This window comes from Rhododendron vialii, chromosome 1a (assembly GCF_030253575.1).
Source record: "Rhododendron vialii isolate Sample 1 chromosome 1a, ASM3025357v1".
In the NCBI taxonomy this organism is placed as follows: Eukaryota; Viridiplantae; Streptophyta; class Magnoliopsida; order Ericales; family Ericaceae; genus Rhododendron; species Rhododendron vialii.
Genome location: NC_080557.1, coordinates 19,145,269 through 19,170,071, shown reverse-complemented (window position 1 = coordinate 19,170,071; position 24,803 = coordinate 19,145,269). Strand labels below are relative to the sequence as shown.

Sequence of the window (24,803 nt, the reverse complement as noted above, 5' to 3'; positions counted from 1 at the left end):
AGTCTGGTTATAGTGTGGAGCAACCTGGTGTTGTTGTTTAAAAGTGTGATCCGTTCAGTGTCAGCATCTTGGAACTTCTGTCCCAATGTAATCATCTTTTGAATAAACTGCAAGGAAATCAACAAGGTGACACTGTGAGAAAACAAAAGGAACATGAAGTATGCCTACTAGTGACGAGAACACTATACCTTGATCCCACTAACAAGACCAGTTGAGACAAGCCAGTCAGGTGTGGCTTCGTTCTCTTTTTGCATATCAACAGGAAGAAGAAGTCCTTGGGCGAGTGCAAGTGCTGTTTCTGAGGAGCTAGCACTATCTCCAATGTGGATAAGCCGATCTCCCCTAATGAGCTGGGGGGCCCAGTTTTGTGGAAGCACTTGAGTGCTCGGAGAAAGGGATTGTTGAAGTGAGACTGCGGCTTGGGCAGAAGCGTCTCCAACTTCTTCACTCCTAGGACGTTTGTCTCGATGAGCATCGATGGCCTCGAGGGAACTATCTTGTTCCCGAGGAGAAGAAGATGATCGGATTGATCCCCCCTAGTGCGACGAGATCGTGGGGGGGGGGGGGGTGGAGGCACCAGTTGAGGCCGCCCTATGGGCACCACCACGTCCCCTAGTGGAGACAGTGAGAAGGGTACTGAGATTAAGGGGTTGACGAGTCATAGTACCTGGATCTCGAGGAGATGGAGAATAACCAGAAGAAGAGGATTGGCTGGTATCACGATTTGAAACCAGCTGTTCGGGCAGTTGTTCAGAAACAGGTCCACGCGTAGATCTTCTAAGTCTCAAGCAGGGAAGCGGCACTCCTTCTGAAATAGGAATTTCTCCAACTTGACCAGCAACGGTAACACCAGCTTGAAGTCTTGAAATACGTGGTTGGGGAGCAGTTGATGTGGAGGTAGAAGCAGCACTGGTGCTGGGATGGGCAAGTCTTCTGTCAATGACCCCTCTGTACGAAGGGTCGTATCCCAGCAGCACGTCAGCGTTCCGACCCCGACCTGCTGTTCGGGTACCAGGTTCGCTTGTGTATTTCAAAATCCTGTTGATATCTTCTGTTCGGATGTTGCTCAGTACACGTCTGGGATGCCTGTTAGCGTTTTCAGCTGCAAGATCCGAATTGCAAAACCAAAGTTAGACATATAGAAAAGCTATGAGAAAGCAGTAAACGAAGAATTACAAAAGATAAAAGCAAGAGCATACGTGGATAACCCCATATGTGGGGGCAATGGAGCCCCAGCACTTGGCCATCTTCCCCTAAAGGCTCGAATGCTCCGGTTACATAGAGGAAGTCGATCTCGTGGTCACGAGCAGAATCTGGCAGATTAAGTACGAAACGTTTGTCTGCCCTCCTAACCTTGAAGTAGTAAGTATTATACTCAGGGTTCAGTACTATACTGTACCACCATTGGATATCCCAGATTCCTAATTGGGTCCTTAGAATCCCATTTAGGGCTATAGTCCCCATTATCAGCCTAAAAACATTGGTTGAAACTTGCATGGGAGTAAGACGATACCAGTTTAGAATTTGGCGGAGTAATGGATGTAGGGGGAAATGGACCCCGCCCTCAACGATAGCTACAATTGGGATACACATCTTGTCCCAAGAGCCAGCATCTCTATCCGCTCCTAATGGCGCAAGTTCAAGTCCTACATTTTCAGGAATTTTATATTTTTCTCTAAATGCCGCCATGGCAGCAGGGGTATCGCAGAGCTTCCTAAACTTACTGGGTCTAGGAGGGTTATCATTATCATCCGCCATGGGTATATTCGAAGAAAAAGTAAAACTGAAAATGGGTGCGACTGAAACCCTAGAAACGACCCACAAATCTGAGAATAAAGATCTCAGATGAAATCTAATGGAATGGAGGGGAAGTTTTAGTAGGAAACCTAAGCAGAAGAAATGGAGTAAGAATGAGGATCTTACAAAGATACTGTGACGATTCCCTGGAACGCAATCGAATTTGCAGAAGGCGGCGATGGCGGATGGCGGGATATTTTCGCCTGGTTTTAGAGAGAGAAAGAGGGAGTTAGAGTTTTTGGTGAAAAGATCCAAAAGAATCATCTTTGGGGTTTAAGTGCCAGGGACGGAGACGAAACGTCTCATCTCACACCATTACTTGAAAAGTAACGGGAGAAAGGGAATGAACTAACGACATATTAAACGTCGTTTAGACAAAGCGTCAGTTCACATTTAATGTAAAGCGTACGAGATGCGCCACGTGGAGTCATTGCCTCGAGATGGTATGAAGGCAAAAGGCGCCAAAGCATCGAATGAATATTAAAATAAATGACTGCACGGGCTTAGAAGAGTATTGGCCTAAACATTCATTTCTAAAAGCTTCATATATTGCCCCCGAACAGTGGCATGTAAATGAAGCTGGGGAGCAATTGTAGGGAGGTATTCCCGAACAGATATTTTTAGGTTGCCGAACACGTGATATTTGGGAACATGTGGTAAGTATGACAGTACTTATCGCCGGATAATGTGGTGAACGGCGATATGGACCAAAAATATGGGAAGTCATTGACCCATGCAGTCTGTTCGGCTGATAAAGACGAAAGACATGTGAAGTCATTTGTCCAGGTACAAACAATGAGGACCAAATGCATGTAAAGTCATTGGTCCATGTGGACTATTCGGCAATGAGATAGCCGAACAAAGAAAAAGGTTGCCCTGAATTCGTGAGGCGGCAGGGACGCTCTAGAAGGTTCCGGAGACAGTGATATTCAGTAAAGGAATGAGATCCCGAGTATATAGGATCTGCAAAAGATACCCAACGAGAATGGAATGTTCGGCCAGTAATGGAAAAGAATCCTAAAAGGACTCTTTTCCAATAAACTGATAAAGGAAACGAGAATCCTTGATATCCTGGGTTTCCTATACGAGTTGGGAATCCTATGGAAACGGGGATGCTTGGGCAACAAGCATACACAAATCTATAAATATGGGGTAAACCTAGAGGAAAAAGGTATGCAATACATTATTTTCTGATTGCTTTCTGTAGGGGGATGAAAACAATTGATGCTTCGGATCAACTGGATTGCAACGGCTTGTTCGTGCCTCTTCACCGGAACCCTAATTCGTCGTCGGAACCCTAATCTGCAAAATAGACAGGGGGTGAGCGCACCTTTGCCTCTCGTGGCAAAGGCCCTCTGATGCCAAAGTTAGTATCACGTACTAGCAGTCAAACCCTAATTATCTGTAGGAAAGCAAGAATGCAGAGTATTACGTACCTTTTACCTCTAGGTTTACCTCTTATTTATAGATTTGCGTATGCTTGCTGGCCAAGCATCCGTGTTGCCCTAGGATTCCTAACTCGTATAGGAATCCCAGGATATCAAGGATTCTCGTTTCCTTTATCAGTTCATTACCTTAATCCTTGTAGGACTCTTTTCCATAACAAGCCGAACATCCCATACTCGTTGGGTATCTTTATCAGATCCTATATTCTCGGGATCTTATTCCTTAACGGAATACTATTGTTTTTGGACTCTTCCAGAATGTTCCTTATGCTCCAATACTTGACTGAAGTTCTTTCTTTTGTTCGGCCATCTTGTTGCCGAACAGACGGCTTGGACCATTGACTTCTCATGTCACTGGTCTATCTTGTCGAACATTTGTTTAGCATGATGACTGTCCTGCCTATATTCAAACTATGGTCCCACATACCATTTGCATTGCTTTTTAACCCGTGATCCCTCGTATCACGTGCTTGGTTCTTTGCTTCATCTGTTCGGCTGTTTATAACCGAACAATCTGCTTTGGACCATCTACTTCACATGTAACTTGGCCCTTAGTTTGCCGAACAAACAGCATGGATCAATGACTTCTCATATCATTGGTCCATATTGCTGTTCACTATATTGCCCTGCGGTAAGTCCTGTCATACTTACCACGTGCTCCCGAATATCACGTGTTCGGCAACTAAATGTATGTGTTCGGGAATACCTCCCTACAGTGGATACTTGTAGTTTTCAGCTGTGTTTGTTTGTGGTACATCAATGTGTGTGTGAGTTACAAGTGTGGTGCAGTGTCTGAATTTGTGCAAGTGCAGATCAGTGTGTATGTGAGTTACAAGTGCAGTGCAGTATCTGCAATTGTGCAAGTGCAGATCAGTGTGTGTAACTTACAAGTGTAGTTTTGTGGATGAAATTGTGCAAGTCCAGGTCAGTATGGGTGTGGCTTTGGTGTGGGTTAGGCCACTAATTTCTACACATGATCATAATTGTTGGCTAGGGCAATGATGAAACAATTTAACAAAATTGTTGTAGCCAAGAGTACCCTATGATTCCCATAATATTGTTTGAGCCCAATATTATTATCCCATGCCTTTGGTTCTTTTTCTTTGGTGGTAGGGCCTGTTTGCATGGGGTATTGTGAAGGGGGAATGTGTTGGTAGTTCATGGGCTGTTTTCATGTGTTAGCTGGGCTATTTTGTAATTTTGTAAACTCGTGGCTATGATGAAAATTTTCTGAGCCAAAAATGCCATAAATGAAGGCTATGGTTTTATGTTAATTTCTGTTGGTGGTTATGATGAAAATTTTGAGATGCTGCAGTTGTGTTGGTGGTTATGTTAACTACTATAGCAGGTGCAGGGGTCAGTGTGTGTGTGCAGGTGCAGGCCTGTTTTGTGACCTGTTCCTTCCACTTTTCTGTGCAATTGGTTTCAGTTGTGTGGGCAACTGTGTTGCTAGTTCAATGGGCAGTTTGTGGGCTATTTTTGCAGGTTACTTGGTCATGTAGAGGTTGTAGTTTTGGCATGGGTTTTGTTTCTGTTTGCAGTTTTGGCATGAGGTTGTAAACTAGTGGCTATGATGAATAATTTCTAAGCCAAATGTCATAAGAGAAGGCTATGGTCTCATGCTTTGTTCTGCTGCTGTATGTGTGTGTGTGTTTGTGTTAGTGCTGCTGAATAAGTTCTGTACTTTGTAGAGATCAGTTTGGTATCAGGGGTTTGGATTGTTATGCAGGGGCTTTCGATTCCTAGAATTCAGTTCGTAGCAATCAGTTTTGTGTGTGCAATTGTGCAAGTGCAGGTTAGTGAGTGTGTGAGTTAGCACTGCAGTTAGGCACATTGTCAACCTAATTAGTTAGGCACATTGTCACCAAATTTACCAGTCCATGCAACTGTTCTTTCTTTTTCTTTTTCTTTTTTTTCCTGATCTTAAAAAATATATGGTTTTTACTTGAACATGTTTTAGTCCATTCGATTTCCAGGTTCTGGTTTTCAAAATCTGAGGCAGATTTGTGTCAAACTAGATACACCTGGTGGGGGTGTGTGAGCAAAAACTAGTGCATAAAATGCAGGTTTTCAACTGCTTGGTGTTGCTGCTGCATTGTTTTGTGCAGCATTGTTGCATTTTGTGCTTCTGATGCATTGTTTGCTTGGCTTCTTGACTATTAATGCAAGTCATTTGCTATTCAAAAATCTACGCAGTCCCATTTTTGTTTTTTGTTTTTTTGTGTGTGGCTATGATGATATGTACAAACATTTCAAGGCTAGACACTAACTTGGTAGGACACTTGTGAGGGTCAACGGGTTAACGACCGTTCGGCAACATAAGGTCCATTCAAGTGGTGCATTGTGTGCCAATGGAACAAATATCTCAGCCACAAACAAGTTTTTAACTCCGCCTGTACAATTCTTAGTACACAGCCGGTCCCAAGCCCGGAGAAAAGGAGGAGGGTTGATTACGTAGCTTCTACCATGTAAAAAACTTGTTGATTTTCACCATATTTTATATTTTTCATTAGGCTTTGTTGGTTCGTTTTTGTCGGCACTTGTATTTCATTCCGAATGAAGTTTGTACATTTATTTTCAAGATTTTGGAAATGAAGATACATTACTTGAGATACATTAAATTACAATGGTACAAAGCGACTACTCGTAAGATTTTCGAGCAACTCCTCCTTCTCGCTCCAAGTCTGGCGTGCCATTCAACTGATGAAAAAAATAAGGAGAATATGAAAACACAAATTAGAATGATGATATGTGGGATGATATGAACAAAAAATGAGACTTATTTATAGAAAAAATTTGCCTAACAAAGTTGTTCAACCTACGAACCATATGCTTCAATTGCTACTATAATTAAATTACTTTCAAACTAATAAACCATATAAATCCGATTTAAAAAAAAAATCATAGCAAAAAATTAAAGTTTACAGAATAGGACAAAACTAATTTTATGAATTTCGTTTTTTTTTTAAAAAAAATCGAAATTTGTAAGGCTTTTAACATTTTTTAGTTTAAATGAATTCATTTTATCAAAAATTAATGGTAAATAAGTATTTATTCTAATTATAATGAAACAAACAAATTTTGTCAAAAAACACTGCATAAGGGCAAAAAAGTCATTTAAGAGTTTTTTACATCAATCTCCCTTTCTTATACCCCCATTTAATCCTCCATCCAAACCAAGTAGTATCTTATCCCCCATTTTTAATACCTCATCCAAATCAAGTACTATTTAATACACCCTCCATAAACATCACTTCAACGTGGGCCATCTTTTATTAACTAATACCCCATACTATCCAATCCCTCCTTCTTACATAATACCCCCAAACCTAATCTCACATCCAAACGGGCCCTGAGTGTGAGTGAGAGAGAGAAAAAAAAAGAAGTTCGAAGATAAATGAGGTGTAGTGGCCCTAGTGGGTGAAGGTCGAGCTGGGCAACAGACACGAAACACGATAACACGATACGAATCGGACACAAAGTTGTGGGTTAAGGTTGAACATTTTTAACACGAAAATAACACGACTCGAGAACACGATTTTTAAATGGGTCGAGTTCGGGTTGAACACGCAAGACACGAAATTGACACGATCAACACGATTACTAATCTGTGTCACTCATTAACACAAACATATATATATATATATATATATATATATATATATATATATATATAATATATGGTATATCTGTAATTCTATATAGAGTTAGGCAACGGACACGATAACACGACACGAACCGAACACAAAATTAATGGGTTAGTATTGAGCATTTCTGACACGAAACACGAAAATGATACGACTTGAGAAACACGAATTCTAAATGGATCGAGCTCGGATTGGGTGGTTTGTGACACGAACCCAACTGACCCGACACGAGTACGACCCGACACGATCTGTTACCCAAGTCTAGGTAAAGGTATGGACCCCATTATTTTCAAAAATATTGAAAGTTTACTAGTGCCAGTTTTGCAAGGGACGGAAAGAGTAAAGAAGGGCCCACACTACATAATCGGTAGATTAACGGTTCGGCCCTCCTTGTAGCTTTTTCGGATAATATATTAGAGGTGTACATATTCTCAATTCAGTTTATTTTACAACGTCATGCATTGTACTCTGTATTTGTTTATTGGCTTGTACATTGGGAACGGCAAAAAGTCAAATCTCTCTCTCTCTCTCACGATCATTGTCAATAATATTCTTTTCGAAGCAACAAACTGTCCAGAAAAAACCTTCATAGCTCCCTCCTCCCGTCATTTCCTAGATGACTTCTCCTCTCGGTTTTTTACTGTACTCCATTCCAACAAACCTCAACCTTCTCTTTCTTCTTATTCACAGTTCTCTCTCTCTCTCTCTCTCTCTCTCTCTCTCTCTCTCTCTCCCCTAGAAGAAGCTTATTACTTGTTCTCTTTTGATCGGATTACTCACCCGAACCTCTTGTTCTACTTTCTTTCCACTTCAAATTAATCACATTAATTAGCTCGTCACCCTCTTCTCTAACTCTCGTCTTACAAATAATCATTGGATGCACTCTACAACTCTCAAGGTATGCTTCTCAAAAATATGGTTAATACTATATTTCTATTTCTTTCTTTTTTGTTTGTTTGTTTGTTTAATAGTTGTGTTTCACCTTTGGCTTTAAAGTACTTAAAAGGTGGGAGTTAAATTTATTAAACCTTTACTTGTCTAATTGCTTTGGACGAGATCTTATCAACGTACTCCAATCCATCACTGATTTAATTGATTGCATCTTTCAAGCTTTCACAATACAATTTGAGAGGATCATGTGAGATTAATCGCACGCAAGGCCATGGACATTCGAAAATAAATAATGAAGAAGTCACTCAGTTAATTTACACTACTTTATATTTACTTTCATTTGTATGTTTTATAGACATTATCATTCATTTATGGACTTCAAGATTGAGAAAAAAAACTTAAACGTTAATATACTTATAATATCATGTTAATAATCTTTCTGAGGAAGAAGTATTAATATACAGATGCAATATATAGAATCTAAGTAAATCCATTATTTAATTGCATAATTATAAGTATTTACGTGAATAATTATGTTAGATTATTAATTTTCTTGTCATTATTAAAAATTAGTTGCATTAATTAATTTTGAATTTTTTTTTTGATTTATTATTTCGTATCGATGATAGGAATCTAAAAAGTAAATATTTATGAACTAAACTAAATTGTTTTTGAATAAAGACAAAAATAATTCAAAATTTTTATCTGTTTGAATTATTTTTGTGTCCAGTGATCTTTTTTTAGGTGTTGATCATAATTTTTTTACTATATATATTTCTTTCGTCTATACGAATCAATAATTCACAAAACTGCTAAATGTATTTTTTTAAATAAAGACAAAAAAATAATCCCCAATGGATTACTAGGCATAAAAAAACCCTACGTGAGTTCCAAAAAAAAAAATTTCTCAAACGGGAATTGTGGCTTGTACACATGGGGAGAGGCAAAAGTCAACTCTTCTTTCTCTGTCTCGCTCTCCTCGCGCGCATCAAGGGGCATCAAAAAGAATAGTTTATAATTGCATTGTTGATTAAATAAACATATCTATAGTTACAGATAAAATGAATTCGTTAACGTGTTGTTTGCCAATATTGGATGAAATAGGGTGTGATTGTTATTCTCGTAGAATTAATATTGGACAACTAGATTGATTTGCCGCATCAAAGCATCAGTGGTTGCGATCATCAAAGTGGGCTAGGGAAAAGTTTACAAAATGCCCGATCGAACAAGATCAACCAGTCCCTAAAAAGAATTACTGATGATCGTGTCCCTTAGGTTGCTGCAATAGTTGTCGACACCTTTAATGATGTTGTCCACACTGGATTTTTACCAAGAACTTAGGTTGTTGCATCATCTTGCATGATGTTGAGAACGTACACTCATGTTGTCTACCCTCTGGATTTTTACCGAGAACTTTGGTTGTAGAATGATGTTGACGACTCTCTAAATTATGTGGTCTGCCCTCTAAATTTTTGTGGAGGAATTAAGTAAATTTCATGAAGTAATTACTTGGATTAATTAGTTCAATAAGCCACCACCAATACTTCCATTGGAAATAAAAGAAGGTTGGTCCTATTCCGAACTATATAGCTAGGGATATGACTAACCCTTTTTATTGATTTAAATTTACTGCAATATTTATTGATTAAAGTCCTCATGAATTTGATCAACAAACTCAATTATCTGTAACATTTTGGAAATGATTGTTTTGGGGTGTTAATTATGTTGCCAAACCTTGTTACACCCTCCTCTAGCCTTCCATTATCTGATAATAAAGGATATGCTAGGTTTTGTTCTCAATTATGGGGAGACCACTCTGGAGAATGAGGGGTCAAAGATGCCAAATTTGGTCAGGAAAAGAAAGCATATGCGCCACACACTTCAATTAAGGCCTAGTTTAGTAGTTTTTCAAAAAAAAAAAAAAAAGACAACTTATTTTTTGTTTTGTCATTACTCATATTTGTTGTACTTTTTATTTTTATCTCAAACTTGTGTGGATTATTGTTTTGTCTTAACAAGAGGAATTCAAAAAATAAAAATTATGACTTTTACAAAATATTTTTAAAAATATCCAAGAAAAAGTACAAAAGATAAAAAAAAAATATTGGACTTTCGCACTTTTTCTTTGGATATATACAAAAATATTTGGTTAAAAGTCATAATTTTTTACTTTTGTGAATTTTTTCATCGTAGAAAAACGACAATCTACAAAAACTTGACACAAAATTAACAAATGCAAAAAAAAAAAAAGAATAAGAACAAAACAAAAAGATAAGTTGTTTTTTTTTTAAAAAAAAAGGAGGTCACTCTCCTGTTTGTTAACGCAACTCTCCATTTTATTTTTATTAGGTGAATTTATTAAAATATTCTTACACTTTATTCGGTGAATTTACTAAAACACCCTTAAACTTTATGATACCAAATAAAATGTAAGAATGTTTTAGTTTCCCTAATAAATAAATAAATAAGTAGTTACGTTAACAAACAGGGGTGGGAAAATCAGCTGCCAAAAAAATTAGGCATTTGAGGATCTGCGCCACACATTCAATTTGGCAAATGGGATCTCAGAGTCGAACCTAGCTTCACGATGATGCTGACTTCTAGTCTTCTCTGGTTTTTCGTTGATTATTTCCTCATTGAAGACAAAATTAAGTTGATACTCATGATTCAATCCCTTATCCTACTTGATCGAACTCAATGGAATCCAAAAGAGTTTGGTTAACCAATGATGATCTTGATCATCATCAGCTGAAAGCAAAGGATCAGAAGCCAAGGAGAAGCGGCTGCTGCTAGTTATGGGAGATAATTGTGGGTCAAATCTGATTGAGCAGCTAAAGAACCTGATCAAGAATGGGGTTTCAGCTAGAGTTATCATCGTCTTCATTCTCCTCTTAACCGGTGCCTTTATATCCTTTTATTGGAGTGATGTTGTAAGTACTTCTCTGCTCTATGTCATGATTTTTTCTAATATCTTCCATCATCTATGTTAGACTTTAATCTAAACCATTCAAAATTGGTTAATAGTCATTTTTAGAGCCCGTGCCACTTTTTTTCTATTGATTATATCCCTTAATTTATATTGTTTTATGTGATGATAAAAATATTGAATTATAGAACTAACTGGGATTTATCGAACAAGATTCATAATAGATATAAAATTCACTATCAATTTAAAGATCTAATTGTTTATCCTGTTAAAATAGGACGATGGACTATTAAATTGGGACGGAGGGAATAGTTTTTTGTTGGAACCACCTAAAAAAGTCTAATTTACGTGTTATCAGAGTTGGTCTTGGATGGGCTCACCTCGCATAGTCGAGTCTCCGTTGCCTATTTCAAATTCTGGTCTCCTTAATTCTTAGAGGGGAGTGTTAGATTTTATCCCACACCGCTCATTTAGGCCACCTACGTTGGAATCCTCCATGAAATCTAACAATATATATGTACTTCGTATGCCGTGTAAACTTCATTTCTTTGAATTTATACCGAGGCAATACTATTACACGCACTGAGTACTAAATGAAAACGCTATCATGTCATAAAGATGAAAACAAATAAGAATGATCCTGTTGGATACAGATATGTTCGAAGTCGTTCGGTCTGTATGGGTCACCACGCATTGCACAATGCTAAATAATCAAACAAACTTTGTTCTCTCTTCCAATGTGCATTGTTCTGTTTTAAGTTGGCTGATTGTGATGAAGATGAAACATCGCTCACTACAAAATATGTAGAGCCTGTATAAATATGTGGTGTGGACGGGCGTGATGCAACATGTGACGATGCTCTTAGATCACTAAATAATTACTATGCGCCTTCTTGCGTTAGACATGTTTACCAACAGAAACAGAAAGGGTTAATACATTATTTAGTCCCTAAACTATCTAATTTATGTTTATTTGGTCACTAAATTATTCATTTAGTGTATTTCATTTGAGTTTATTTTGTCCCTAAACTATCAATTGAGTCTATTTAGTTTTTTCATTTGTGTTTATTTCATCTCTAAACTATTAATTGAGTCTATTTAGTTCTTCAACTATCCCATTTTGTCTATAAGTTCCCTTCCGTCACCTCTCCACAAATTGATTGGTGAAACTATCACTCTCGTAGTTTTTCATGACATTTGCTATAAAATTGGTATTTTTGTGACATAAGTTAATTTGCTTTAGGCTAATGATAATTAGCCCCATTTGACCTAGCCTTTTTTCTAGATTATTTTTTCCCTTTCGTTTTTTATTTATTTTTGTTTCAAATTAGTTAAAATTATTATTTTTGAATGTCAAAAGAATTTTTATATTAATCCTTGAAAATATTACAAAGATTAAAAGTACAAGGAATGATGGCATCAAATCCTAAGCTAAGCTAAGAATTATCCTCTGCACACACCCGAGACCCAAACCCTACGTTAGCAAGAAACCAACCTAGGAGAACACCCAAATGGGCAAAGTCCCAAAACACCCATTGGGCCAAGCTTAGACACCTATAGGTCTCAAACCCGGATTTAATATTACAGCTCAAGGGCGGGGCCAAGCCTAGCCCAACCCGTCACCTACCCTAACCCTAACAGATAGCACCGCCACCTACCACCCAAGCCGTTGGAGACTCTCCCGGCAAGACCAAACCACCACCGCAAAACCCCTAGAACGCGAGCTCAAAACCACCAGACGCCGCGAAGACGTCGCCGTCACCCATTCCCAGATCTACGTTGAGACCACCTAGAAATAGCCGATTTCGTCCTCACAAACGATCAGAGATCCAACAATCCTTTAACGTCGCCGCTACACCGTCATCCATAAAAGCACAAGCAGATCAATGCAAAGCTCAAGCCGTCCCAAAAAGCTTGCCGAAAAGCAACCACTGCCATTAGGCTAAACCAGAGCACACCCATGAGTGCACAAGCAGATCCACTGCCCGAATGTGGTCGGAAGCAATTAAAACCGTGCCTCCATAACCACCGATGCACGCCACGCCGTTAGGCATATTAACAACACCCAGGAGTAGAAGTCAATGACGAACCGGTGAGGGGAAGTCCGGTTGGAAGAAATCTGGCAAATAGATGACAGAGGAGGGAGATACCTGAAAACAAAGTTGGGGAAAAGAAGAAAAAAGAAGAGGAGGGAGGGAAGAGAGAGAGGAGAAGAGAAGGGGAGTGAACGCCCAGGGGGAGGAGGGCAAGGGTGGCGGCGCCTCCCCTGGCAAAACCCTAACCGAAGAGGGGACGATGGAGAGGTTAGATAGAGAGAGAGGCTTAGAGAGAGATGATGTCTTCTTAATTAGTTAAAATTATTAGTTGTCACGTGAGCAATCTAGAAACTAAAATATTATGACCAAAAGCTTAGTGACACTTTTAGAATAGGTACTAACTCTATATTAACTTTAGTGACCCGATACTCAAACACTACCCTCAAACTACACCACAACCCCATGCCCTAATAAATTCTTCTCTACAATAGTTTTAAAGGGGATGGAACTGGTTCTGGCAGGTTGAGTCACCATAATTGATTTGTATGTTAAATGTGGTCTTCTTGATTGTGGATGCCATGTGTTTGACGAAATGCCTGCCTGGGGTTTGATTTCTTGATGAGTTCTCACAGTCTCCCCATGGAAGTCGGTTTTCAGAGGTGAATTCTACCAATGTTTGTCTCATTTGGTATCAGAGTTAGCCACCATGTAGCGGTTTGAGCTACGGAAGGGGCTACCTATAGCCTGGATTAAGATAATTACAAATATTATGGAATACTTATAGGTGAGTGGAGGCACCAGAAGAGAAAGGACTACTATTGGGTCAGTGTCGTAGAGTGGACGTTGGCTATTGAAGGTGATGGTATGTTATGATTGTAATGTCCCACATCAGCTAAATATTGACTTAGCCTTGAATATATAAGTTCTTCGGTACCCCCACCATGCAAGCTGGTTTAAAGGGTGAGTGGATGCAAGGGTTTGTATCGAAGAGGATGCAAGACGGCAGTGTTAATGAAATTACAAGGGTTGGTTTCATTTCGGCTTGGTTGCAAGTGGGAGAAACTAAGAATGGCAATGTGTTCTTTCAAGGGAGAAACTTGGATTATTATGCCGTTGTACGTAGGATCTGTCTTGGTGGATATGCATTCAAAAGTGTGGGGGTGTAGAGGATGCCCATAAGGTGCTTCATAGGATGAAAGTGAGTAACATTGTTGGTGTGCATTACTTATTGAGGTACTGAAGTTATTTTGTCAGGCTCTCGTGTCCAAGATGCATATTAGAGACTTGGAGTTTAGTCTTCATGGGTGACCAATCTGGCAATCTCAGTTTGAACCTCAACCTGTTATTAATTCCGGAGTAGAAGTAAGCTTGTGCAGCATATACATATGTAGATACTACATACATACAAATGTGAATATACACAAATATACATACATTGACAAATGTAAATATAAAAATGTGAATATACACAAATGTGAATATACCTCTTGTGTACGCGCTAATGTGAATATATTGCTTGGGTTGTATAGAGGAAACATTCAATTTTGTTAGGTGTTTATGGTGAATAGTAGATGGCGCACCATGAACAGAGGGAGGTTGTGAAACTGGGGTCAAGCAACCCCATTTAGTTAAAAATGTCTCTTAGAATGGGTAGAATTTGAAGTTATAGTTTACAAATCGGACCCCACTGAGGTTAGAGAATCGCCCCAAAGAAAAGTGAGCCATATTTGCTTTGCATATTTGATTACGAATGTCAACAAATCCTGGCTCCACCCCTATTTGTTGCATCTGTAAACCAAACTGAGCCTTTCAAATGTTAATTAAATATTGGCTGACACCAGGATGTTGCATGACTTGCATCCGATCACAAAATTAGCACTTAAGAGTAATGCCCTGCTAGATCTGATCACAAGATTAGCAAACATGATGTCATAGTGCACAGTAACATGTCACAACCAACTCTTCCGGGATCAAATATAATCAATCTTGTGTTGCTTTGAAACTAAAAAGCTGATGTAGGGACTCGTAAGTGGGTGTTCAGCCTAGTGTAGGGAAATAACTGACAGTGTCTTATTGAGAAATCAAGAATGGTATCATCACCATGAACCAATGGGCTGTGCGAAGTTCTCTATCAGCTGGTTGATGGAGGTGGAATATCTTTACTACAAGTACACTCTGAGGTGGATATGATCTCATGATCGATACATGAACAATGATGCAAATGGGTTTGCTTGGGACAATGTAATGTTGACGCCACTTGCACACGATTGGTTCACATATTGAGGCCATCACTTTTGTGTTGGTGTTCTGCTAAAAACACGGAGGTGTCAACCAATGATGTATGCCTACGTGCATATAATTTTTTTCATTTTGCCTGTAGACAATAGGCAAAAGTAAGTCAAATGTTCGATTTGTCCTTCTAGACTATTGATAGGCTAATATTTTACTCTACTGGTTCTTAACACCTTCAATGGAAACCATACTACCAAATAGCAGTTGGCCCTACCAGTTGAAATGATATATTTGATTAATGACCTGTGCAAATACATATTTCTGCTTCTTATAAGCTTGTTTTCCAGTCTATTACAGGTGCTTCATTTCTAAACACATTCATGCCATCCACGAGGTCCAGTACATCTCCGGTGAAAATTAACTGCAACTTTACCACATGCCCAGCACATGATCAAGTGACAAACAGAACCTTTGGTTCATCATCTGAGAAATGTCCAGAGTACTTCAAGTGGATCCACGAAGATCTAAGTCCGTGGAAGGACACCGGAATAACATTGGAAATGGTGGAAAGTGCTGATAAACTAGCATACATAAGAATAGTTGTAGTGAAAGGAAGAGTGTATCTAAAAAAGTTCAAGTGGGTTTTCCAAACAAGAGATGTGTTCAATATTTGGGGCATTTTGCAGCTGCTAAGGTTGTACCCTGGGGAGTTACCGGATTTGGATATTATGTTCGAGTGTGGGGACATGCCAGTGATAAAAAAGAGTGACTATCAAGGATCAGAGGCTGCGAAAATTCCTCCTATGTTTCATTACTGTGGGAGCGATTCAACTTTTGACATAACCTTTCCCGATTGGTCATTTTGGGGCTGGTAAAGCATTCTATCTTTTTGTCTTTGCTTCCATCTTCCGGCATGCAACTGACCTGTTTGCAGAAAAAGTGTGTATACTCGTGTCATTGCGCCATCACAACTGCAAGGTTAAACAACATTTTGGTCTTCTGAGCACCCTCTTTATTTAATGGACTTTTTTTTACTGCACTTGATAACCTTTTAAAAAGTTCAGATTATTTTGGTCTTTGGTGGACGTTTGGCAAATTGAAGCCACTTTTAAAATTCTCTAGCATGTCAACTTCTTGAAAATGATAAAACTAAAAGATCTGACAAAATGGTAAAAAAAAGTCCAGTAAAGGCAAAAATCTAAAAAAACCATCTATGATATTTGAGTTGATTTTTAAACTAGCTACTAAAAGAAAGGAAAAAGAACTGTGGATGTAAGGGCATGGGACAAGGACGTGTGTTTTCAGAACCTACATTCTCAATTTCTTTTCTCCCTAGATATATGTTTAATGCTAGACTGTTCTAGTAACAATTTGCCATATTGGTTTGGACAGGCCAGAGCTCCAGATCCAGCCATGGGAAACCCTTAAGGAGGAGCTAGAAGAAGGCAATCATAAAGTCAAGTGGATGGATAGGGTGCCCTATGCTTACTGGAAAGGAAACATATGGACTGGTCATGTCAGACAAGATCTTGTCAAATGCAATGTCAGTGAGAAACAGGATTTGGGTGCTCTGATTTATCATGTGGTAAAAACTTCCTCCCATTCTCATTACAATAATACTTTGCGGTCCTAACTATTAGGGCAAGAGAACAAACACACAAGCAAAAGAAACAAGCAATCGAAAGTAAGACACACTATATACGTGGTTCCGACTTAAGCAATTTGTGTAATCGTACTCCACGGGGTGCTGGGGGGTATCACTATGATGAAAAGATGAACAACATTACAATAGGAGGCCCCTAGCATTGCTTTTACAGTCCAAGCAAACTAACACATCAGAAAACCCTAAAAAATGTGCATCTCGCATAATTTCACGTGCCTGATAGTTCAGACCAGCTTCACCGTCGACCAGATCAAATTTCCAGAAGCTCCAGTTCTTCAACCATATTCGCGGTGGTCCGGACAAGGGTCCCAAAATCTGATCGGTTTTCGCAGCCTAACACTAACTACACATACAAAATTCAAGAGTAGCACAAAAATCATGGCAAGAGGGCACATTTCCCATAGTAATAACCGTGGGATTTGTCCCAGTAAAACTAGCTGTGAGGGATATGATCTGGATATTCTCTAATATCATTTTCAACAATACGTGAACTCGTCCTAAAGATTCGGACCTGTGTTGTGTAGTTAATTTGTTTGTTCTCTTTCTATATGTGGTCCTTCTAAGTTTGCTGATGGTAGATTATCATTTCGCAGGATTGGCAACATGAGGAGCAAATGAGGTTCAAGCACACTAATTTAGCAAGCCAATGCACTCACAGGTAGGTAATGAAGCTTTTCTTTATTTCGACCCCTAGTTTTTTCCCACTTTTATTTTACTTTTTTATCATTACTTGTTTTAATAGTTCAATTCCCTCTCTTTTATTATGATTCCACGCAGATATAAGATTTATGCTGAGGGAAATGCATGGTCTGTCAGTGAAAAATATATTGTAGCCTGTGATTCTATGAGTCTCCTCATAACACCCCATTACTATGATTTCTTTACAAGAAGTTTAATCCCCACGATCCACTACTGGCCGGTTAGGGAGAACGACAAGTGCAGATCCATCACGTTTGCAGTTAATTGGGGAAACAACCACACACAAGAGGTAATCAAATTTCACTATAACTAGCTTTGTGCTCATTCTAGTTATAGAAGGGTAATGTTATTATGCAGCTTCCTTCAATCAATAAGAAGGTGACACTATAAGGTAAAAAATCTAGCAACATTGATTCAACAGATTTTCTTCACTTTGCATTGCTCAGTTTACATTCTGTAAAAGATACAAAACAAAAGAGACACTAAACATAGATATGCACACTCGCACACAAGGTAAGTATCGTCGGCCCCATAAGTTAATATTTCATTAAAAAATAGGGAAACCCTGCCGATCAAAAATAAATAGGGAAGCCCTCGGACTCCACATTATCCTGTGGATTGATTAAAAGTTTTGTAAACCAATCCCCTATTAGAAGCTCCAAGTGTGGGAGGGAGACTTAAAATTTTTTTTTGGAGAAAAGAGTTGTTGCTTCTGAGCCTTCTGCTGAGTTTCTTTATGTGGTAGGTAGAAATAATGAGTAGCAGAGACTATGATGCCCAAAATAAATACCTCACTAAGGGCATCCACACTAGACTCTTCAAATTTTAGATCAAATTATCCCTTAAAAAGTCACTTTGTTACTTTAACTAGCCATTTTTACAATGTCCACTGCATCAGGCTCTTTACTCTCGCTCTCTTCCCAATTAAATATTCCTGCAATTACACAAAATATCCACCGGCATAATTGAGAATATTCTTCTCTCTCCTACTTTCCCCAGTCTCTCTCTCTCGCATACACAACAAACCCACAGCGTTGATGGCGGAGAACCCACAGCGTTGGTCTTCATTTTTTACCCGTCCACTAGAACCTCAAAGTTCCTCATCTCTTTCTCGTGTTTTTGGCTCGTCCGACGACGGCGGCGTCCGATCTATGTTCATCTCTGGCCGAGAAACCCTAACTGACAGTTGTGGCGACAGCGTCGTCCGATCTATGTTCATCTCTCTTAGCGATTTGGCCACTCCGAACCGAGCGGTTTTCACTGGCTATCGGTATGGATCTCTAGACCAATAAAATATTACAGTTTTATTACAAAACGAGTGAACAGTGGCTCGGTTCCTGTAGCGGGTCACTGTAGCAAAGTTACACATTTTTCATAATAACAAGCTTAGAGCTGAGTCTGATGCATCCCCGGCCCCTTTTGGGGGTTTTGCTCGTTAGTATAATTTTCAAGGTGGAGTAGCTAGACTGGTGCGGATGCTCTAAGTTCAATTTTTTTACTGGTTAAAAAGTTTCTCTTCATATAGAAGTTTTTTATGAAAACATCCCTCAAACTATCACCATATTTTCTACTTCATCCTCAAACTACCAAAACCTCCTATTTCATCCTCCAACTATCAAAAACCCACCTATTTGGTCCTCACCCTAACTCCATCCACGTTTTTGGACGAAAAAGACACCAAATGACATACTGCCACACGTTTGAAAAGGGTAGATTAGGAATTCCAACCCTCACAACCCATAAGGCACCAGATGGGTTCCCTCCAATTTGTCAAGGATATACAGTCCCACATAGGTTACGAACAGAGTACTCCACTGCTCTTCGTCTTTCTCCTCAAGCATCCTCTGTTGATTGGCACTTTCGTTTCTTGACTCCTCTTCCAGAATTTCTATTCTAGAAAGGTATCTTGTTGCTTTTCGTTGACCTTTTTCTTTAGGTCCTGGTCCTTCACTTGACCTGATGCTTCATTCCTTTCATGTACCAGTTGCTATTCCATTCCACTTTTTTGTTTCTGTAACGATTCCACCTCCTGATTCAGATCATTAATCTTTGTCATCAGATCCTCAATTTGAGACGACAAGTCTCTCTCCTTATCCTCAAGTTTCTTCAGCAGAATGGAAAGCTCATCATCTTTCTGTTTTTCAGTTTCTCTTTTCTGGGTGTGCAGAGAATCCTCAATCCAGATCCAGTTCCAGTTCCAGTTCCAATCCCCTCATTCGTACATGCGTAATGTATGAGTATGAGAAAGAGAGAAGAGGGTCTGTCCCATTTTTGTTGGAGAAAATATATGAAATAGGAATTTCTAATAGAATAACAATTCTAAATAATATTCATCAATCAAATTCAGCAATATAAATAAATAGAGAAAGGAATAGAATAGCCTGTAGAGTGGTTGAGGCACGTGATAGCGATCTCCTAAAGAATGATATACCCCATCCTGCACTGGGTTGAATGGTACTCCTTCCCCAAGATACATCGACCTTCGAGTTCTCTTGAGTGCAGTGAATCAAACTCACAAACCAATAGTTTCTCGACACTCGAAATAATCAATGAAAACCAATCCTCAATTATACAAAGGAAAACGTCAATAGCTTTATAGGTAGATGTATCCTGATCGAAGAGGAAGATGATATATGGTTAGGTGTATTCAAAGAATCAAAGGAAAAACAGTGAGTGGAATATTAAGAGTTATGTTGTAATTACGTAGCACACCTTTCCTTTGGTAAAAGCCGAAAAGTTATATAGCCGTAATTGAAACAAACCATCCTATTATTTTTCAAGTAATATAGGAGTACTAATAGGCTATAGCTGTGTTTAGTTTTGGACTAAAAATAGGAGACTAAGTCAATAAGTGGGTTTACCACTAATTACCACATGTTATCAAAACTTGGGGAGTACTCCCTATAGCAGCCCACCTAAAACCACAAGTAGGTGACAAATATCATCTCAATGACCAATTAAATAATATAAATGTAAAATACTAAATTAGTAACAACAATCCCCACATAATTTAAAATTTTACAAGAGTGTTTTTACTATGCAATGGGCATAGGTGTCTTCCGGACTTGAACCTACGCTTAGTGTTAGCAAGTTTCAGCTTGAAGAACCGTAGTGAACAAAGTCTTGAACTAGGTCCTTGAAATCAAACTTACGCCTACCACGCACACAGCAGCGACCCCACTACCACACTCATATAGGTGTATTCTCCAAAGGTGATTTGTGACCAACACCCTGTAGAAATCCTACCTTGGATACATTTAGAGCTAAGATCTTCCTATCGTCACATAACATGAGCACTATCACCATAGGAATAGGACTAGGGAATTCCCCTCAAATATTTTTTTCTGCTCTTCCTAGTAACCATTCAGCTTCATTGTTACCTATTGAACTTGATTCATGGAATCTCCAATCACAAAAGGTTATGTGTCCGCCGAGGTGACTAACTTATAGGCTTCAATCCTATTCCCCTCGATGATTAAAGAACTAGCCTGCGCGCTAATTCTATAAATAGAGAATATGCTATGTCTTTTTTAGACACACATTTCTCATTTGTTTTCCACAAGGACTTCATCGATCGATGATTTAAGAATTAGCCTATGCACTAATCTTTTTGTATGAGAATTCTCTTTGGGCTGATCAGGCCCCCACATATTTTAAGTATTGTCGCAGACTTGATTGTTTCATCGTTGCAAGCTAGCTAGCGAACATGTACTTGAAAATTTTTTCCAACAACATTTTGCAACACCAAATAGTGTAGTGTAATACGATCTGCAAATCGACATACTTTTGATCAATTCAAAATCTCGACACTCCTTTTCTCCAGCATAAAGAAATAACATCTACATGCATACCAGCCTAACCAATTCAAAGAAATTTATTTATTTTAATTAAACATCCCGATTGACCAATCGAGTCACTTTGGCATAACAATGTAGCTACCAATTAGTCTCTCTCATCTTTCTTTCTTTTTCTTTTTCTTTTTCTTTTTCTTTTTCTTTTTCTTTTTCTTTTTTCCAGAGGACTAAGTGTATCTCTGAGAACACTTCACCAGTATGTGATTTAGTTGAACTTTACTACCCCCAGTAGCATTAAATCATAGAACACAAGCTGAATAACATATTTAATGACAACAACAAATGCCCCCACATTTTTCACATTTTACCTTGAGGTGCAACGTAGGATAAACTTCTCACTGATAACTGCACACAAAATGCTGCAACCGTGAACTTTTTCCCCATTAATTTCAATCACATTCCAGGTAGAGGATTAAGCTAAATGATTGAGTCTATTGACTTATAGTGAATATAACATCTGAGGTCTGTTAATCCTTGATATCAAAAATGATACCCCGAGTGTTGAAAGAAAATTGTCCCGCCAAAGTCATAAGAAGTTCAGACATCACAAACATAAATTAGAGAAAGACTGCAATTTCAATTTTGCTACATTTGAGAAATCGGAAGTCCAAAAGAATCTCTTGCTAGCTTTCATTTCTGACAGTGATACTGAGTAAGGTAGAAATTAATAATAGTTCACAAAAATGACTACAGTTAAATCCATATGTAGAAGTGCCACTCGCGGGTTGGTACAAATAAATACATATGTAAGACGATTTACTCTCCAATTAATAAGTACAAATAAATTAATATTAAGAAACATGCAATGCCGACTCTAGACTAGGCAAGTACGGTATTTTTTTATTTTTCTTTACTAAGACTGTCATTTATGAATAATTTTACAATCTTGGTACAACATCACCACACTAGGGTTTAATAAATATGCTTGCAGTACTAGGTATGAAGATTTAATTATACCAGTTATTAGTTTAATATCTTTTTCTACTCCGATTACCACCATCTTCATTCGAAAAACCAATCCAATATTATATTTCTTAATAATCACAGAAACACAAAGCATCGACTTCCGTCACGTTATTGCAATAACTCGATACTCTATGAACAAATAGAAGATATCAAAATTACTCTTTAAGAACGCAATCATATGAAATTTATTCAACTAGAAGTCACACAGCAATTCCACAAGACAAAAACAATGTCTAAATGACTTGGCAACCTGCAAAGCCAAGTCTGGTGCCAAGCACGGAGTAACCCAAACATCCTTATTACTCATTATGCATAACTACACTGGTTGAGGTGCAGCAATCGTAACATCTCATGGCCTCCCATCAATTGCAAAGATGTAGAGCAATCTGATTAATTCCTTCTCTACAGTTAATGCACCTTTAGACAGTGTGTATGGTCCATTTTTTTAATCTTTATTTTATTGCAAAAAACAATAAGGGATCACAACATCCACCCAAGTTAGAACTTATTCTACAGAAAATCCTAGTAACTATTGTTCCTTAGATTGTTGGAGAAAATATATGAAATAGGAATTTCTGATAGAATAACAATTCTAAATAATATTTATCAATCAAATTCAGCAATATAAATAAAAATAGAGAAAGGAACCCATCCTGCACTGGGTTGAATGGTACTACTTCCCCTAGAAACATCGACCTTCGAGTTCTCTTTAGAGCAGTGAATCATACTCAAGAACCAATAGTTTCCCGACACTCAAAATAATCAATGAAAACCAATCCTCAATTATACAAAGGAAAAACGTCAATAGCTTTATAGGTAGATGTATCTTGATTGAAGAGGAAGATGATATATGGTTAGGTGTATTCAAAGAATCAAAGGAAAATCAGTGAGTGGAATATTAAGGGTTATGTTGTAATTAGGTAGCACACCTTTCCCTTGGTAAAAGCAGAAAAGTTACATAGCCGTAATTGAAACAAACCATCCTATTTTTTGTAAGTGATAGCTGTGTTTAGTTTTGGAGTAAAAATAGGAGACTTAAGTCAATAAGTGGGTTTACCACTAATTACCACATGTTATCAAAACTTGGGGAATACTCCCTTTAGGAGCCCACCTAAAACCACAAGTGACAAATATCATCTCAATGACCAATTAAATAATATAAATGTAAAGTATTAAATTAGTTACAACAGGGAGTAATAGAGGTGAAATCTCATTTTCGCCCTTATCAAGTATTCATATTCGTTAAACTTTTCCTACTTGATTTAGAACTACCTAGATTACGGATTCTTGCATCTCAAAACTAAACGGATGTGATAGGTTTTAATCGGGGTGTGTGTGTGTAATCGTGTTGTGATCTCTTTCTTACAAAAGTCATTGGGAATTTATAGGCACAAGAAATTGGAAAGGCAGGGAGCAAATTCATTCAAGAGGAGCTAAAAATGAAGTATGTATATGACTACATGTTTCATCTGTTATATAGATATGGAAAGCTTTTGAAATATCAACCAACTGTACCCGAGGGAGCAGCGGAAATGTGTTTAGAATCAATGGTATGCGGTGGAAGAGGATTGGAGAAGACGTACATGTTCGACTCCATGGTAAAGGGTCCCTCAGATTCGAGCCCGTGCATCATGCCTAAACCCTTTGATTCTGCTACTCTACGAGCTTTGATCAAGCGAAAAGCAAACCTAACAAAGCAAGTGGAGAAGTGGGAAGCAGGTGAAAATTAGTGAAACAGAGAAATTTATAAATATGATACCTAAAACACAATTTACACGGAATACTTTGTGGCTGTGGCATGTTTCAAATTTTGAGCTACAATCGCGCGTGTTTTTGGTATGGAATGAAAGAACCGCAGAAGTTCAAATCATTCTATATGATCAAAATGCGTAAAGTAGGTATAGGATATTTGTTTAAAGACCATAAATCATTTCTGAGTAGTTTTGTGCCTGATTTTGTTTCTTAAGGGAAATGAATTCTCAGTGTCCTTGACATTCATATTCTCATTTCTAATTTGGCATCCATATATTTGGGGACCTCAGTCCTATCCTTTGTTTACTACGAACTGAAGGATTCTGTCTTCTCAATATGATAAGCACACAATTGACATTTGACAACTCTTTTTGGTACAGAAAGATATGCATGATTTTATTTCAAGTCAAATTCCAAGAACCTATTTTTGCAAAACATGTCATTTTTTTGTTTCTATCTAAGACATTCACGTGTCTTGTAAAATTTATATACACATCACATGGTGAATTTCCTCTCTTCCTCTCCATATCTGTCTGAAGACATATAGTTCACTCGAAAGAGTTATCACAGTGAAGGGTTACAATTTCACTAACAATTTGATCATAAAAGTTTTTTTTTCTTCATTTTTATTTTTATTTTTGAGTGAATTATGTTGATTTGAAGAAATATCATTTGTTTAGAACTATATATAGGATGATGCTCGTGACTTAGACCAATTGACAATGTTGTTCTTATTGACTTGCTCATGGTTATAACTTTTATATTAAAAATTAATTGCTCCTTCTCTCCCGAAAAATTAGTTTACTAGGTAAAGGCGTGTAATTTTTGGATAAAAATTAATTTCTATCGCGTTCAATCAAGATTTCAACCGAGGTTCTGCCTCCGGGGGAGAACG

At 38.2% G+C, this 24,803-nt stretch overlaps 1 protein-coding gene across 4 annotated transcripts; it reads left to right on the top strand.

Annotated features, from left to right (window-relative positions):
* The first annotated feature begins 7,533 nt into the window (after positions 1 to 7,533).
* On the top strand, positions 7,534 to 24,197 carry LOC131318749 (uncharacterized). Of its 4 annotated transcripts, none has more exons than XM_058348717.1 (7): positions 7,534 to 7,787; positions 10,529 to 10,710; positions 15,322 to 15,845; positions 16,367 to 16,559; positions 17,231 to 17,295; positions 17,415 to 17,625; positions 23,545 to 24,197. In XM_058348717.1, the coding sequence occupies exons 2-7, from the start codon at positions 10,576 to 10,578 to the stop codon at positions 23,884 to 23,886; spliced, it is 1,470 nt and encodes a 489-aa protein (XP_058204700.1). In that variant the 5' UTR covers positions 7,534 to 7,787; positions 10,529 to 10,575; the 3' UTR covers positions 23,887 to 24,197. The 4 variants fall into 4 exon arrangements, with proteins under 4 accessions (XP_058204700.1, XP_058204713.1, XP_058204692.1 ...); XM_058348730.1 differs by having other exon boundaries at positions 7,576 to 7,787; positions 23,637 to 24,197; XM_058348709.1 differs by lacking the exon at positions 7,534 to 7,787 and having other exon boundaries at positions 9,590 to 10,710.
* The last annotated feature ends 606 nt before the right edge of the window (positions 24,198 to 24,803 follow it).

What these genes read in the sequence shown, in the direction of transcription:
- LOC131318749 (XM_058348717.1), top strand. Translation starts at nt 10,576, where the DNA reads ATGGGAGATAATTGTGGGTCAAATCTGATTGAGCAGCTAAAGAACCTG. An exon ending in CCTTTTATTGGAGTGATGTT is followed by an intron (nt 10,711 to 15,321) that starts GTAAGTACTTCT and finishes CTTGTTTTCCAG; the next exon opens with TCTATTACAGGTGCTTCATT. An exon ending in GAAACAACCACACACAAGAG is followed by an intron (nt 17,626 to 23,544) that starts GTAATCAAATTT and finishes GGGAATTTATAG; the next exon opens with GCACAAGAAATTGGAAAGGC.